This window comes from Erinaceus europaeus, chromosome 17, assembly GCF_950295315.1.
Source record: "Erinaceus europaeus chromosome 17, mEriEur2.1, whole genome shotgun sequence".
Taxonomy (NCBI): Eukaryota; Metazoa; Chordata; class Mammalia; order Eulipotyphla; family Erinaceidae; genus Erinaceus; species Erinaceus europaeus.
This window is the reverse complement of record NC_080178.1, coordinates 14,074,739-14,092,373: the sequence shown is the minus strand read 5'-3', so window position 1 is coordinate 14,092,373 and position 17,635 is coordinate 14,074,739. Positions and strand designations below refer to the sequence as shown.

The 17,635-nt window shown below is 42.0% G+C and overlaps 1 protein-coding gene and 1 non-coding gene across 2 annotated transcripts in view; both read right to left on the bottom strand.

The window, feature by feature from the left end:
* NUP160 (nucleoporin 160) overlaps positions 1–17,635 on the bottom strand; it is a 60,177-nt gene that overhangs the window by 5,407 nt on the left and 37,135 nt on the right. The window contains exons 24-35 of the mRNA XM_007519031.3: positions 16,169–16,264; positions 15,987–16,081; positions 15,807–15,903; positions 15,608–15,713; positions 13,068–13,228; positions 11,656–11,716; positions 10,025–10,135; positions 8,826–8,949; positions 7,050–7,151; positions 2,885–3,026; positions 1,403–1,528; positions 791–895 (exon numbers count right to left, since the gene is read on the bottom strand). Of these exons, the coding sequence (XP_007519093.2) occupies positions 791–895; positions 1,403–1,528; positions 2,885–3,026; positions 7,050–7,151; positions 8,826–8,949; positions 10,025–10,135; positions 11,656–11,716; positions 13,068–13,228; positions 15,608–15,713; positions 15,807–15,903; positions 15,987–16,081; positions 16,169–16,264 (1,326 nt within the window). The remainder of the gene's footprint in view (positions 1–790; positions 896–1,402; positions 1,529–2,884; positions 3,027–7,049; positions 7,152–8,825; positions 8,950–10,024; positions 10,136–11,655; positions 11,717–13,067; positions 13,229–15,607; positions 15,714–15,806; positions 15,904–15,986; positions 16,082–16,168; positions 16,265–17,635) is intronic.
* LOC132534199 (small nucleolar RNA SNORA5) lies at positions 4,948–5,081 on the bottom strand. The gene has a single exon (XR_009545873.1). It is a non-coding gene; the product is annotated as a small nucleolar RNA SNORA5 (small nucleolar RNA).

The window sequence follows — 17,635 nt, the reverse complement described above, 5'->3', positions numbered from 1 at the left end:
ATAATCTAGTTTTCTTTGTTAACAGTGGACAAGAGCTATTGGCAAATTGAAAGATTCTACTTATATCTAACTAATAAATAAGCCAGCATTACAATTCTGCATGAGCATAAAAAACATTATTGTTTTCTGTAAGAATCCTAGCAAAGGTTGCTACATGCCAAGTCCTTGGAAAGGACTGTGATCATTTATATCGTAAACCATTTCTAGTACCTATTTATCCTATTAAACTATAAACATCTTTTTAAGTTTATTTTCCCTTTTGTTGCCCTTGTTGTTTTTCATTGTGGTAGTTATTGTTATTGATGTCGTCATCAATAGGTCATTAGATAGGACAAAGAGAAGTGGAGAGAAGAGGGGAAGACAGAGAAGAGGGAGAAAGATAGACACTAGCAGATCTGCTTCACTGCCTGTGAAGTGACCTCCCCCTACAGGTGGGGAACAGGGGGCTCACATCGGGATCCTCACACTGGCCCTTGCAATTTGCACCACCTGTGCTTAACCTGCTGCGCTACCGCCCAACTCCCCAACCATAAACATCTTTAAATAATGAATGGCATGTTAAGTATTCTTAAGCTTCTGTATATCTAATGCCTACACAGTTCTTCATCAAGTGTTTTGAATACGTTGATAAAGTTACTCAGATTTGTTGCATTATTTATAAGGGAGTTGGGAAATATGTTAAGACCAATAAATGGTTTCTGCCGTCCCTTTAATGCCCAAGAACTAAAGAGCAAGCTGTAAGGTATAGCTGCTACCTCACAGAAGCTACGTCGTAAGAGGGTATACTCACTGCAATGTTGTGACTGTTGGCAGTGTTCTCTCCAAGAGCTTGGAGAAGCTGATCAATTGAAGAGTATGGGAGCCACACCATTGGAGATGTTGCTGAAAGTGGAAACTGAAAGAAAGAATAACTTTGCTCAGTGAAACCAATTTTTTTTTTTTTTTTTTAAATTCAGGGCATCTCTAATCTTAAACTCTAAGACCTATTAGGGACAAGAACATTTAACAAACTCTTGAAATTGTTGATGAATAAATACTGTTTCCAGCCTGAAATTTAAATTTAAATTATTTGGAAAAAAGAAAGTTTCACTTTCAAATTATGAAAGCTTCTTCTGTGGTAGGCAGAGATAGCTCTTCTTTTTACCATCTGTATGAGTTTTGGGCAACTTACTTACTTAACTTCTGGGCTTGCTTACTTATGTAGAAGAAAGAAAATAAAACTCTCCTTCATTTGCTGCTGTAAAAGTTAGTGGGAAAACACCTGTAGGCTCAGGACAAGTTCCTGGCACACACACACAAAATATCATCTTGTTCATAGTTTTAAGTCACCCAAATACGAACTAAAGCCACACTCTTGCTAGAGATAGAAGGAAAAAAGTAAGAATTGTCTGTACATGCCTACCTCAATTCCAAAGTACTGGTGTCCTTTGCCCAATACCGCATCCACATATTCTGCAACCAAATCTACAGCTTCTTCTAAAAGGTCATAGTTCAAGTATAGACGGAGCAATTCAGCGGCATCTACCCTCTGAAAGAGATGGGTCACTAAGAACATCTACATGGGGCAAGTAAAATAGACAGTGTGCTGCTTTGCCATGTGTGTGATCCAGGTTTGGCTAGATCTGTGAATCTGTCCCAAGTATATGCCACTATATTTTCATAAACTATCATACTTTCTTCTTCAACTCCCTCTTTTAAAATGCATTTTCTTTTTAAAAATCTTCTTAAAATATTTATTTTCCCTTTTGTTGCCCTTGTTTTTACTGTTGTTGTTATTGATGTTGTCACTGTTAGATAGGACAGAGAAATGGAGAGAGGAGGGGAAGACAGAGAGGAGGAGAGAAAGATAGACACCTGCAGATCTGCTTCACCGCCTGTGAAGCGACTCCCCTACAGGTGGGGAGCTGGAGGCTCGAACCGGGATCCTTATGCTGGTCCTTGAGTTTCGCACCACTTGCGCTTAACCTACTGCGCACTGCCTCACTCCCTCCCTCTTTTTTTTTTTTTTTTAAAGATTTTATTTATTTATGAGAAAGATAGGAGACTCAGACATCACTCTGGCACATGTGCTGTCAGGGATTGAATTCAGGACCTCATGCTTGAGAGTCCAAAGTTTTATCACCGCCACCTCCCAGACCATTCCCTCTTCTTTTTTAATCTTTATTGGGGGGAGGGAGGAATGAATGACTTATAGTCGACAGTAGAATATAGTAGTTAGTACATGTGCAGCATTTCTCAGTTTTCCACATAACAATCTAACCCCCCTCCACCAGGTCCTCCTCTGCCATCATGTTCCAGGACCTGAACACTCCCCTGACCCTGACCCCAGAGTCTTTTACTTTGGTGCAATATGCCAAATACCTTTTTCTTCTCAGGCATCTCACAAAGGTATTTGGAAAGATAATGACACCCCCCCCCCCCAACACACACACAACCTTGACCCGTACTCCCAGCGGGGAGTACTCCCCGCTACTCCCGGGGGGGGGGGGGGGGAGAAGAGATAGGAGGAAGATGAGAGGGCTCTGCACTCCAGCTCCATCAGCACCCAGAGAGAGAAAGAGAGAGAGAGGGCCATATGGAGGTAGTTATGTTGTCATGAGTGGCTTGGAGGGGAAGAGAGGATTGGATCAGGAAGAAAAAGGGGGCATATTTGTATAAATGCAGACAGACAGTTGTAGAGATGATGGTTGGCCCATGCCTACAACCTTGGGGGAGCTGTGGTGGCTTGCAGTGGGGAGACCAAAGATTCAGAACTCTGGTGGTGGTGGGAGTGGTACGGATCCCCTGTTAACATGTAATTTTGTAAAACGAAAACAAACAAAAAGGAAACATAGTGAACAGGTTGTTTTTTCCCCTTCTCTCTACACATTAAGACAGCACTTACCTTGTAATTGTTTATAAGCCAGTTAGGCAGAGGCACCCCATGAGACAACAGCTTGTTGATCACACAGTGGTGATATAAGTTATTCTGGACTTGGTGTCTTTCCAGGTAAGTTGATAATAACCGCCATGCTTCATCTGTAGCACTTGAAAAAAAAACAAGGACTAATAAGATTCAGATTCTTAATAGATTTTAAAATGTTTTTATTTATCTAATTTATTCAAAAACATTTTTAGCTCACAAATGAATGAATATAGCTAAATGCCAACTGATATTATTAGTGCCAACGTGACTAGGAGTACTAGTAGAAACTAGATGACTTGGATTCTTTTATTTCTCTCTCACTAAGCACACATTTACTATATAATTCATTTAACTTCTTTGCTCTTTATTTCAAAAATGGAGAAAGTGGCTTAAACACTGGTCCTAAAACTTGATTGAGCAATGAAACCACACAGGAGTTCTGATGAGAAGACAGGATGGCATTGTATAATCTGTATTTAGTATATTTCCTAACTCTTAATTTTATTTACTTCTGATTCCTTCATGTTTTATTTTATTTGGATTAAAAAATTTTTTAATTAGTTTACAAAATCACAACACAATAGAGGTTCAATTCCACACTGTTTCCACCACCAGAGTTCTGTGTCCCCTTTCTCTTCACTGCAAACTGCAGTGGTTCTCCCAAGGTTGCAGATATGGCTTGATTATTATTGTTATATTATTGTCGCCTCCAGGGTTATTGCTGGGGCTCGGTGCCCAGCACTAAGAATCCACTGTGCCTGGAGGCCATTTTCCCATTTTGTCACCTGGTTGTTTATCATTGTTATTACTGTTGTTGCTATTGGACAGAGAAAAATCAAGAGAGGACAGGAGGGCAGAGAGGGGGAAAGAAAGACAGACATCTGCAGACCTATTTCACAATGTGTGAAGCAAACCCCCAACCCCCGCAGGTAGGGAGCCGGGGGCTCAAACTGGGATCCTGGTGCCAGTCCTTGCGCTTTGCACCATGAGTGCTTAACCCACTGTGCCTGACCCCGACTATTATTTCTTTTTTATTTTATTTTATTTTTATTTCTTTCTTACTGGATAGAGACATCTAGAAATTGAGAGGGGAAGGGGAGATAGAGAGGAAGAGACAGAGAACCACCTGCAGCCCTGCTTCACCCCTCGTGATACTTCCCCTCTGTAGGTGAGGACCAGGGGCTTGAACCTGCATCCTTGTGCACTGTAATGTGAGCACTTAACCAGTTGTGCCACCGCTGCCCCACACTATTATTTCTACAATTGTCTGTAAATGCTTCTCTGCTTATTTTATCCACCCCCCCCCCCCACCGCTTTTATGCCTCCAGGGTTATTGCTGGGCTCGGTGCCTGCACTACAAATCGACTGCTCCTGGAGGCTGCCTTTTTGCCTTCCCCATTTTGTTGTTGCTGTTCTTGTTGGACAGGACAGAAAAATTGAGAGAGATGGGGGAGAGTAAGATAGACACCTGCAGACCTGCCTCACTGCTAAGCAACCCCCTGCAGGTGGGGACTGGGGGCTCAAACTAGGATCCTTGTGCTTCCCATTATGTGCGCTTAACCTGGTGCGATACCGCCTGGCGCCCTGTTTATTTTATTTTATTTTATTTTATTTTTTGCCTTCAGGGTTATTGCTGGGGCTCAGAGTCTGCTCCTGGAGGCTATTTTTCCCCCTTTTGTTGCCCTTGTTGTTTAACGTTGTTGTGGGATTACTGTTGTTGTTGTTATTGATGTCATTATTATTGGTTAGGACAGAGGGAAATCAAGAGAGATGGGGAGAGCAGAGAGGGTTAGAGAAAGATAGACACTTGCAGATCTGCTTCACCACTTGTGAAGCGACAACCCCCCCATGCAGGTGGGGAGCCAGGGGCTTGAGCTGGGATCCTCAAGCCGGTAGCTGCGCTTAACCTACTGCGCCACCGCCAGACCCCCCCCCCCCCCCCGTTTATTTTAGTTTTAGTTAACTTTTTTTTTTTTTTTTTTAACTGCAGAACTTACCTGGCCCACCGTTAACCCTGGACCTGGCCTCAATATATAGGAGCTTGGTGTCTGTAACCAAATTTATCTCTGAGGCCCAGAAGAGGGGATCAGAGCCCATGAGTCACAGCATTACTGTGGCAGCCTTTTGGGCCAGTGCCTGCCATGGTGGGATAGGCACTGAATTTGACAGAGCTGCTAATTCCACAGGAGTTTTGGTGGCTGGGGAAATAGCTGGGAGAGGATCCCTGCTTCATATGTACCAAATGCTAGACTGGCCTGTCTTTCTCCATGTTTCATGTGAAACTGTATCCCATATGTAGTAAGTATTTTAAAACTTGTTATGCAAAAGACTTGTATGTCTGAAGCTCTGAGATTCTATCCCCACCACCACCATAAACCAAAGCTGAGCAGCACTTTGGTCTCTGTCTCTCATTAAAATAAAGTAAATAAAAATCATATATATATATACATATATGTTTATGATATGCTGATTTAGAGTTTAAGATGAATATCAGAAGACTTTCTTCTCTTTTTTTTGCCTCCAGGGTTGTTGCTGGGGCTCGGTGCTTGCACTATGAATCTACTGCTCCTGGTGGCCATTTTTTAGATTTTTTTTTTAATAGGAAAGAGAAACTGAGAAGGGAGGGGGAGATACAGGGAGAGAGAAAGATAGACACTTACAGACCAGTTTCACTTGTGAAGCAACCCCCCTGCAGGTGAGGGAACTATGGGGCTCAAACCTGGGTCACTGTGCTTCATAGTACGTGTGCTTAACTCGGTACTCAGCTCTGGCTTATGGTAGTGCAGGGGACTGAACCTGGGATTTAGGAACCTCAGGCATGAGTTTGTTTGCATAACATAACCATTATGCTGTCTACCCCCATCCCCTCAGAAGACTTTTTTATTTAATTTTTTTTATCTTTATTTATTGGATAGACATTCAGAAATTGAGAGGGAAGAGGATGATAGGGAGGGAGGGAAGAAGAGGGAGGGAGAGAGTGAGAGAGGCACCCGCAGCACTGCTTCACCATTTGCAAAGCTTTCCCCCAGCAGGTGGGGACCAGGGGCTCGAACCTGGTTCTTTGCGCACTGAAACATGCACTCAACTGCCTGGCCCCCTCAGAAGACCTTCAAACTACAAGTGTTACAGTTCTAAAATGCTAAGCTGCATAACACACATTACTATTACAATTAAAGAAAGAGACCTTACTGAAGGTTAGGGTTTGTTAGGTTCTGAGGAAGATGTTTTCAGGTAAGCATTAATTGGTACCCTGGAGAGTATATGGAGATGGGAGATCTGGGCTGGTGGGTGCCAGACTCTTACAGGCAGTAACAAACTGTAAGTCATTCTTCTTCTCCCTTCCCATGCCCCCCTTCCCTTTCTTTTTTTCACCAGGGCAGCTCAGCTTATGGTAGTGCCGGTGATTGAACCTAGGACCGTTTGGTACCTTAAGCATGAAAGTCTTTTTGCACAACCTTTATGCTATCTTCCCAGCGCAAGCAATAAGCTATTAACAGAACAGTGTTGTGACAACCATATGGAGTGGCTGGGAGGTAGAATAGTGGGTACAGTGCAGGAGGCCTGAAGTTCTATTCCCACCACTTCACATGCTGGTCTCTCATCACGAGGAACAACATACTTTAAAACCAAGTAAAAATAGTTTTGCTAGAACACTGCTTAGCTCTGGCTTATGGTGGTGCTGAGGATTGACCCTGGGGCCTTTGGTGTAGCAGGCATGAAGTCTATTTGCTTAGCCATTATGCTATCTCCTTAGCCCCCTTTAAGAACATTTTTCCTTCTATCAATCTTTTAGGAGGGGGATATGGAAGAGATAATCCAGTCAGAGATTCTGGTTTGGACAGTAAATTATATGATGTCATCCTAATTCTATAAACTCAACAGCTTCTATAAAAACTTAGACAAGAAAGAAAAAAGTCAGGCGGAGGGTAGACAGCATATTGATTATGCAAAGAGACTCTCGTGCCTGAAGCTCCAAAGTCTCAGGTTCAATCCCCCGTACCACCATATGCCAGAGCTGAGCAGTGCTCTGGTAAAAAAACAAAACAAAACAAAACAAAACTACAAAAAGAAAAAAGTGACAGTCAGTGGATGACCATTTAATCAAAGCAAGAAAGGTCAAGTTTGATGGACACCATAGATGTACCTGGACTCCTTGGTGGTGATGACTGACGAAAGCTGATTGGCTGCAAGCCAGGCCCAAGCTTCTGCTTGTGCTGCCTCTCCTCCAAACTGCAATTTAATGCATCTGCGAAGAAAATGGTTAAGAAGATCCACATGGCTTTGTTACTAAAACTAAAGAGAAAAGTGGCATCTTTAGTTTTGGTTTCTAGTGCTGAATTAGCTATTAGGGTATTGGTTTCTTCCCTTCTCAGTTACACAAATGGATGACCCACAGGGTCAACAAATGTTCTTTCTACTTGATTTTAGTGAGAGACAGAGAAAGAGAGATACAGAGAGACAACAGCACTGCTCAGTTTTGGCTTATGGTGATGTTGGGGATTGAACCTGGGATCTCGGAGCCTAAGGCATAAAAGTCTTTTGCATAACCATTATGCTGTCTCCCCAGCTTAAGAGATTATTTTTTAAAGAAAATTAACCATGAAAAAAACATGGGTTTGGGGGCCAGGCAACGGCGCACAGGGTTAAGAGCATATAGTGCGAAATGCAAAGATCCCGGTTCAAGCCCCCGGCTCCACACCTGTAAGGGGTTTGCTTCACAGGCGGTGAAGCAGCTCTGCAGGTGTCTCTCTTTCTCTCCCCCTCTGTCTTCCCCTCCTCTTTCAACTTCTCTGTCCCACCCAACAACACCATGGTTTGGGTTTGGGCTGGGTAGATAGCATAATGCAACGAGATTCTCACACCCGAGGCTCCAAAGTCCCAGGTTCAATCCTCCCCAACACCATTAAGCCAGAGCAGGGCAGAGCTCTGGTAAAACAAAACAACAATACAACTGTGGGTTTTAAAAGCTTGAAATATTTACAATATTACTGGATTAACATTTAGGTATAAAGTGACTTCAATATGAGGTAGTGATGCCTTTTAATGCTTACAAGATTTGAAAAATATCCTAAGGGACCTAAGGATATCCTAACATATCCTCTTCTAAAATGGACAGTTAATTAATGCAGTTTTTCTGTGTGGGGATGTGGGCCCAGGGAAAGCAAATTTCATTTCCCATGAAAAGCTACATATCAAGACCAAACAAAACAATTAATAAAGCCATTGAAAAAAAATCAAGTGTGAATTACACAATTGCTTTTAGGCTACTGATTTGTGTAACCACTAATTCACACTGTGAGGGAGTAGGCATTAGACTTTGCTTCTTTTTCTCCATATAATCTCACCCCACTTTTGGTCTTTACCTTGTCACTCTTTTAACCATAAAGAAAATACTCATGCACTGAACATATGGTGTTGCTTAGTTAGGAACCAGTCATAAGTGGAAGGGGAAGAACAAACAGGAACAAACTCCAGGCCCCACAGAAAAAATACTGAAGGCTGTCATATAGAACTCTTAGAAAGGTGTTACCTATTGATGTATCTTAAAAGTTTTGTCCCAAATAGACCACCATGCCTGGCAATCTGCCAACCCACTAAGACCAGGGGTATGGCTGTGATCAGACCTGTTTCTTTTTCCACTCACAGATACATTACTTCTTTTATTCCTGAATTAGCTCTTTATAAATCACACATGCCAGCCTGCAAGCTAACTTTTGAGACTGGAGTCTGTAATCTTCTCAGGTTGCTATCACCTGAATAAACCTGTCTTCCCCCTCCACCTCACCTCACGCCAATCCTTGTTTGATTAATTGCCCTTCAAGATGAAGACAGACCATGGCATTCAATAACAACACTGAGCAACATCAGAATATTTTTGCATTAAATAATTTAAGAGCATAAAAGACAGTTTCATACATACTTGAAAGCAAGTCCCTCAAAGACTGGTGTTAACGGAAGCTTAAAAGTCTGACACAATGATAACGCAGTGTCAAAAAGGCCAGCTTGAACCAAGAGAGTAACCATCTCCTCTGCGGATGAACTGCCTAAGAAAATGGAAAGGGATTGTTTAGTGTAAGCAAAAGTATGCAAATGAGCACAAACACTGGTTGGTTGAGAACTATCTCAGAATATCAATGGTCCGCTTAATTTTATTAGTGATTTAATACTGATTTACAAAGTTATAAGATACAGGGTATAATTCCATAACACGCTGTGTCCTCACTTCCTCCACTGGAAACTGCAGTTCTCACATGGTCACACATACAGATCGACTTATCTATATCTATCTATGTCTATTTGTTCTACGTTCCTGACTTCATTTGCTTTCTAAATCATACCTACACCTATCACTACTTCTGAAGTCCTTTTTTTTTTTATTATCTTTATTTATTTATTGGATAAAGACAGCCAGAAATCGAGAGGGATGGGGATGATAGGGAGAGAGACAGACAGACACCTGCAAGAGAACTTCACCACTTGCAAAGCTTCTCCTCTGCAGGTGGGGTCTGGTGGCTCGAACCCAGCCCCACCCCCACCCTCCCACCTTTTTTTGGTACAAGAGCGCTGATCAGCTCTGGTTTATGGTGGTGTGGGGGATTGAACCTGGGACTTTGGAGCCTCAGGCATGAGAATCTCTTTGCACAACGATTATGCTCTCTGCCCCTGCCCACCTTCCCTTTTTCTCTGCTCTCTGGTAATGGAAATAGTGTCTGACTTTCTCTAGTATTTTCTAGATTCACTTCCTTTTCTGTGATGGCACAAAAACAAGATTCCTGGTGCCAAATGCTTTGTGTCCTGGTGCAATTGGGATTCAGAGCCCTTTGGTGTTCTTCCCTTTACCGCTCTGGGAGTATGGACCACAGTTGTTTTTGGGGTGCAGAAGGTAGGAGTTCTGTATTTTGTAGTTGCTTTTCCACTGGACATAGACACTGGCAGACTGATCCATACTTACAGCCTGTTTCTAGTGGGGGAGGGCTCTGGAGAGGTGAGGCTCCAGGTTGCACTGGTGAGGTCATCTTCACTAGCTTTCCTTATACCCTCCAGCCTAGTACTCACTATCTGGTCCTAAGCGGTGCTTCTGTCACTGACAGGGTGTTAGCAAGAGGGGTAAATTCTTACCTGCAACTGCGACTGCTGATGGATCATGCTGGGCCAGAATGAGGCGAATTCGAGCCAAGGAACACTCCTTCTCCAGATCTCCAAGTTCTAGGATTTCAATCTGCCGATTTGCTAGAAGCCAAAGAAAAATATTTTGTATTTGGCAGGGGCTGGGGGGAAATTCAATTTCCAAAGTACAAATGAAATACTTATTAGACTCCTTCCATCTAATTGCCACTAAAAATTGAGTCACATTCAATTTATATCCAAAGGCATCAAAACAGGGAGAAGGAAGAGGGTGTGATAAAAGCTAGCAAGAAACAAAGGAGTATTCCTGTTTCATTCACAGATGTGTCAAGTGAGGGGTTAAGTTTAGTAAGTCACATCTAATAACTACAGTAGTAGTCAAGGTGCTGACAATAACTTACTTTACACTGAATTTCATTTAACACAACTGTGAAACTACTAAGGTATTAAGAAAGCAAACACGCCCAAATGAAAGGTGGAATTAAAACCACCTGTGGCAGCACTAGTGGTCAGGCTCTTTAAGGAGGGCTATTATGTATCGAGGTAATGTCAAAGGAACTTGGGTTGGACAGCTACTGCAGATTGTTAAAATACTAGTTTTGTGGGAGTCAGGCAGTAGCACAGCAGGTTAAGCGCAGGTGGCGCAAAACAGAAGGACCGGCGTAAGGATCCCGGTTCGAGCCCCTGGCTCCCCACCTGCAGGGGAGTTGCTTCACAGGCAGTGAAGCAGGTCTGCAGGTGTCTATCTTTCTTTCCCCCTTCTCTCTCCATTTCTCTCTGTCCTGTCCAACAACGACGACATTAATAACAACAACAGTAATAACTACAACAATAAAACAACAAGGGCAACAAAAGGGAATAAATAAATATTAAAAAAAAAAAAGAAGAACAATTAAAATACTAGTTTGTGACACAGGCTTGAGGCCCCGGGGGCTGCAGCTTCCATCCTTGGCGCTCCTTATGACGAAACTGAGCTGTGCTGTCCCCCAACCCTTATATAATACATAAATAAATAAACAAATCTTTTAAACAGAAAGGAGCTTGGTAGAAACAGTTTGGCACTAAGGTAATTTAAATATTAAGCTACACAAATTCTCCTTAAAACATTTTCATTTCTCATACTGTCCTATAAACTTTTAAAAAATATATTTATTTATTTATTCCCTTTTGTTGCCCTTGTTTTATTGTTGTAGTTATTCTTTAAAATATTTTTACAACACTGTAACTACTGTGGTCTGGGAAATGGCACAATGGGTAAAGATTTGGGCCCTCAAACATGAGGTCCTGAGTTCAATCCCTGGTTGCACGTGTTCCAGAGTGATGTCTGGTTATTTCTCTCTCTCTCTCTCCTCCTATCTTTCACAGGAATAAATAAATTCTTAAAAAAAAAATTATACTTTTATGTAACACACACACTATGATGTAACTGTTATAACTCTTCTTTCCTCTTTTTTTCCTTTAGACAGAAACTGAAAGAGACCATAGCACTGAATGTGGTAGGGGCTGAGCTACTCGTTCTCTCTCTCTCAACTCCTGTACATATCCTAACTGCTCCACAATACATCCATGTACAATTCACTAATCACTGTTCAGCAAATACTCAGTGAGATCACCCCAAAACTCACTTGGGGCAGCTGTACATTCTCCATCATGATTCCTCTTAGGAGATGCTCCAGGGCGATCATACTAAAGAGTAAAAAGACAAAACGTAAGATTTAACTGGAAAAAAGTGTTTTATTTTGAAATCATTTATTGTGGCTCAGAGTTTTCATGGTTAAATTCTTCCAACATAATTATACTTATCCCAACTAGCAAGGCTTGTTATAAAGGTACTGGTGTCTATCAACTTTGCTTAGTTAGCTGTGTGCTACTGAGTTCATACACAAAAATTCTGTTTTGCTTTATTTCTTTTAGATAGAGGCAGGAGGAGAGACAGACAGACAGACACCCCATAGTACCAATGCTTCCATCAATGCAGTGGGGATCTGGGTCACAAAGCAGACCATTATCTAAGCGAGTTATTTCAACGGCCCCAAGGACAAAGATTTTATATCCATATAAACCCTTGATTTTGCTTGATTAGAGAGTTCCATTCATTACTTACACTTGGGTAGCAAGTCTCATAAATTCAGGAACTATACAACACATGTAACCCATCAGTAAAACAACAACAACAACAACAAAACAGATTCTCATGCCTGAGGCCACAAGTTCAATCCCCCCACACCACCATAAACCCACCATAAAGCTGAGAAGTGCTCTGATGATGGGGGTGAGGGGGAGATCCATTTATTTATTTAACCAGAGCACTGCTCAATTCTGGTTTATTGTGGTGCCAGGGACTGGACCTGGGACCTTGGAGTCTCAAGCTTCAAAGTGTCTTTGCATAATAATCACTATGCTATCTCCCCACCCATGCAGTAGATAGGCTTTGAAACAGTAATTGTCGGAGCTGAGTAATAGCTAAGGAGCACTTAAGCATACTTGAGGATCCGGGTTAGAAAGCCCTGCTACCACACAGGAGCCTTGCACAGAAGCATCGTGAGTGCTGGAGTAGTGCTGTGGTGTTTCTTCTTTACCTACCTAACATCTATCTATCTTTTACCCTCTATCTCAAAAACCAGTAAGTAACTGTAGACAGAATTTTTAGAAGAGGTGACAATAAAGGCAGCTATCATTTATCAAGCACTTTTTGCTGGACAAGCAGTATCACCATTCACACAATCTACACTCAGTTCTCTCATTTAATACCCAACAAATCTCTAAGGTAAACATCATCATCATCATCATCCTAATTTAACACAAGAGGACAACTGAACACAAAAGGGTGAATAATTCAGCTGAAGTTAATTCTAACACCAAAACCAATCTGCAATACGTCTTCCTATAGTCTAATAAGCAAAAAAAATCTGCCAAAATAGATTAAATTCACAAATACCCCAGCAGAAACTGAAGGAGGAGAAGAAGAAATAGCTTTAAAAGAAGCAAATGAAATAAATGATCTCCAAATTCCAGGATGGAAAGTTGTTTTTCATACCACTGCACCAGACGCTGGCTGCACAATCCACGCGTACTCTGGACGAATGAGTCGTAAACAATTAATAGCTGCCAGGTAGCAATTGCCTTGCTTCTCGAGTCCCCGGAGAGTTCGAACCTCTCTGCCCAGTCGCATCCCATACTCAAACATCACTGTGCCGGCTATGAGGTAGTAATAAAGCAGACATTAGAATTTCAAAACTGGATTTTTAAAAAGAGAAAGACGGACTGTTCAGCAAATATTGAAGCTTAATCACAAGGTCCAGCAATCCCATTTGTGGGCATATCCCCTAGGACTCCCTTCCCCCCAAAATAAAAGTAGGGTACTGAACAGATATGTGCATCCATGTTCATAACAGCATTACGCACAACAGTGAAACGGTAAAAGCAATCTAGTGTCTGTACAGACATACAATGGATTAGGTCTTCAGTTGTTTATTTTTTACCAGAGCACTGCTCACCTCTGGTTTATGGTGGTGTTGGGGCCTGAATTTGGAACTGACATGCATGAAAGCTTGGGTTCTAGAGCACGGGATGCTTTCTCTGGAGAGACCCTAGAGGTGGCTCAGCAACAGAGCCCATGCTTTGCATATTCCGTCCTTGGTTACTTACAAAGACAAAAACTAGAACTCCATGAATTGTAGAGCAGTCTACCATTGGTCTTTCACTCTCATAAAATAATAATAATAATAATAGTAGTAATAATTGAGTGGCGCATATACTTCGCAAACCTGAAACCCCAGTGGATAAAGTGTGAGGTCCTGAGTTCAATCTCCAGTATCACATGTACTAGAGTTTTTCTTCTTCTCCTATCTCTTGTTTAAAAAAAATAATAATAATGCACAATGCATTTAAGGGTATAAAGGCCAGGAAAATAGCATAATGGTTATACAAGAGTTTCATTTTTCAGGCTTCTGAGATCCTGGATTCAATTTATTTTTTTTTAATGAAAAACATTTTTTTATTATTTATTTTCCCTTCTGTTGCCCTTGTTTTTATTGTTGTAGTTATTATTATTGTTGTTATCGTCGTTGTTGGATAGGACAGAGAGAAATGGAGAGAGGAGGGAAGACAGAGGGGGGGAGAAAGGGCTTGAACTAGGACCCTTAATGTCAGTCCTTAAACTTCGCGTCACGTGTGCTTAACCCACTGTGTTATTGCCCGACCCTCCACCTTACTCATTTTCTTTTTTAAAATTATTATCTTTATTTATTGGACAGAGACAGCCAGAAATTGAGAGGGTAGGGGAGATAGAGAGGGAAAAAGAGAGACACCTGCAGCCCTGCTTCACCACTTGCAAAGCTTTTCCTCTGCAGGTGGGCACTGGGGGCTCAAACTCCATTCCTTGAAGCACTGTAACATGTGCACTCAACCAGGTGCGCTACCACCCAGTCCCGATTCAACTTCTTTTTCTTCTTTTATTTTTATATTTATTTATTTACTTATTCCCTTTTGTTGCCCTTGCTGTTTTATTGTTGTTGTTGTTGTTGCTACTGATGTCGTTGTTGTTGGATAGGACAGAGAAAAATGGAGAGAGGAGGGGAAGACAGAGAGGGGGAGAGAAAGAGAGACACCTGCAGACCTGCTTCACCGCCTGTGAAGTGACTCCCCTGCAGGTGGGGAACCGGGGGCTTGGACTGGGATCCTGATGCCGGTCCTGCGCTTTGTACCACTTAACCTGCTGCGCTACTGCCCGACTCCCTTTCTCTTTTTAAAAGATTTTATTTATTTGTTAATGAGGAAGATAGGAAGAGAGAGAGAGAGAGAGAAAACGAGAACCAAACATCACTCTGGTAGATGTGTTGCTAGGGATTGAACTCAAGACCTCACAATTGAGAGTCCGATGCTTTATCCACTGCGCCACCTCCCGGACCACCCGACTCAATTTCTAAGAACAATAAACCAGAGCTGAGCAGTGCTCTGGGAAGGGAAAAAAAAAAATCCTAAGATCCATTATGTCTGCAGCTTGTCCTCAACACAGACAGATTGACAAACAAATCCCAGAGGGGGAAAAAAAAAATAGAAATAAGGAAAGGGAAGAGGCCAGTGGCAAACGGCAGAGGAACCCCCTCTCCCCACAATATATCTATCTTTCTTAAGAATTGGGCTTCTATTTATTTATTCCCAAAAAAAAAAAAAAAAAAAAAAAAGAATTGGGCTTCTAGAGGGGAGAAGAAGGAAATGCCTCCAGAATAGGAGTAAGTGCTTATCTTTAATGGTAACAGATAATCTTTAAAAGGGTGATGTTAATCTTGTATTTTTTTAATCAGTCCACCACTCAGCTCTGGTTTATGGTGGTGCTGGGGAGGAACCTGGGACTCTGTGGAGTCTCAGGCATGAGAATCTCTTTGTATAACTATCAGGTTATTCCTCCCCTGCCCCATAATCCTATACTTAATTTCCCCAAATGCTTATAGAACACTTGTTCAGTAGTAAGGGAAAAAAAAAAGTAAAAATCACAGAGATCACACACAGTATTTTATAAGACATGAGTAAACGGTTAAGGTTGTCTCCAGAATCCCGCCTACCAGAACTGCTCACCCTTTCGGTAATTGTGGCGGTAGATGTGAAAGGCATACAGAAGCTCATAATAATTGTGAGTCATAAGGTCCACGGCTCTCGCACGGGATTCAATTATTCCCACAACCTAGTGGAGGGAAAGCAGTCAGATATCAAAGTTAGCGGTCATCATGGCACCCACCACAGCTGCGTCTAGTCTTCAGCGGATAAAGAAAATCACCTCGTTTTGCAGATTCACATAGGGAAACTCTACAAGATCCTGTAGCTGTGAACGTTCACAAAGAACTACTACCAGCTGCCGCAAACAGTCTAACTGCCTAGAACAAAAGAAGGGAGATGAAGCAAACTGCCTGAGGGGGTGAAACAGGGTTAGAAAAAAGACCACGTTGAGGTAAATTACCTGCTTGAATCAGGAATTTGCGTTAGAGCTTCATAGGCTTGGCTGTTGTGACCCATATCCAAGTGATGTTTGAAAACGCAAGTCCTTAAAGTAGCCTGAACACCAAGTGGAGAGGGAAGAGGAAGTTGTAATGGGGCATCCACAGCAACTCTCAAGGAAAACGGTAAGATGACTATAGTTACCTGACTCTTCCAGTCATCACCTGCTTCAGTTACTGCTGATGTAGCCAACTGAATAACCAGTTCGGGCAAGCCAACAACGTCTAGCAGGCGCAAAACCTGTACAGATAAGCAGAAGAAAATTTTCTTTCTTTTAGTTATATTTATTTATTGTCAGAGAAATTTAGAGGGAAAGGAGAGAAAGGGAGGCAAAGAGACACCTGCAGCATTACATCACCACCTGTGAAACTTCCCCCTGCAGATGGTGACCAGGGGCCTTGACCCTGGGTCCTTATGCACTGTAGCATGTGTGCTTAACAGGTGTGCTACCGCCTGGCTCCAGTAGAAGAAATTTCCATCAAAATTAACATGACAAGGGATTGGGTGGCTGTGTACCTGGTTGAATGCAAACATTACCAAGCTCAACGATCTGGGTTCAAGCCCCTGGTCCATACCTGCAGGGGTAAAAATTCACAGAACGGTAGAGCAGTGCTACAGGCCCTCCCATTTCTCTGCCTCTAAACAATGAAATAAAACTGCACTTTTCGGTTGAATATTATTTTATACCAATTAGAAAGATAACTAGGCATGTGGTGGGGAAACAACATAGTGGTTCCGAGGTTCAATCCCTGGAATCTCCACAAGCCAGAGTTGAGCACCGTTCTTACAGGAAAAAGAGAAAGAACGACTAAGACAACAAGAGGTATGTGTGTGTGTGTGTGTGTGGGGGGGAATCATCAGAACACATGCTAATTTTCCTGGTTTTATATTATCTTAAACGGACATTTCATGATGTAATTAAAATTTTAAAATAGCAATGTATGTCTCAGGCGCAAACATCTCTTACATAACCGTTACAGTATCTCCCTCAGTACTTAAAACAGCATTCTTAAAAAATAAATGGGGCTGGGTGGTGGCTCACCTGGTTAACCACACACAGTATCTGAGTTTGAGTACCTGTTCCCACCTGCACTGGGGATGCTTCACGAATAGTGTAGTGAAGCAGGTCTGGTGGAGCAGTGGACTCTCAAGCATAAGCATAATGTTCCAAGTTCAGTCCCTAACATGATATATGCCAGTGTCACTCTGGTTTTCCTCTCTCATAAACAAATATATTTTTCATAAGAGCACTGCTAAACTCTGGCTTATGGCGGTATGGGGAATTGAACCTAAGACTCTAGAGCCTCAGGATGAGTCTTTTTGCATAGCCATTATGCTATCTAGCCCTGCCCAATAAATAAATACAACTTTAAAGGAAAAAAATTATATTCTTGGAAAAGTTCAGTTGCATTTGACCCAACTCTTGTCAGACTGTATTATAGGCTGTCACTTTTTATCTTGGATTGTGAGTATGAAGAGACCTAAAACAAAATTTTGGAATTGGATTCCAGGACTGAGGTCACCAAAGGGAGGAGATAAATGGGCTGAAAAGGTTTGTGTGTGTGTGGGGATAAATTGTGGAAAAAATTGTTAGGTGGCAGGTTTGCTATG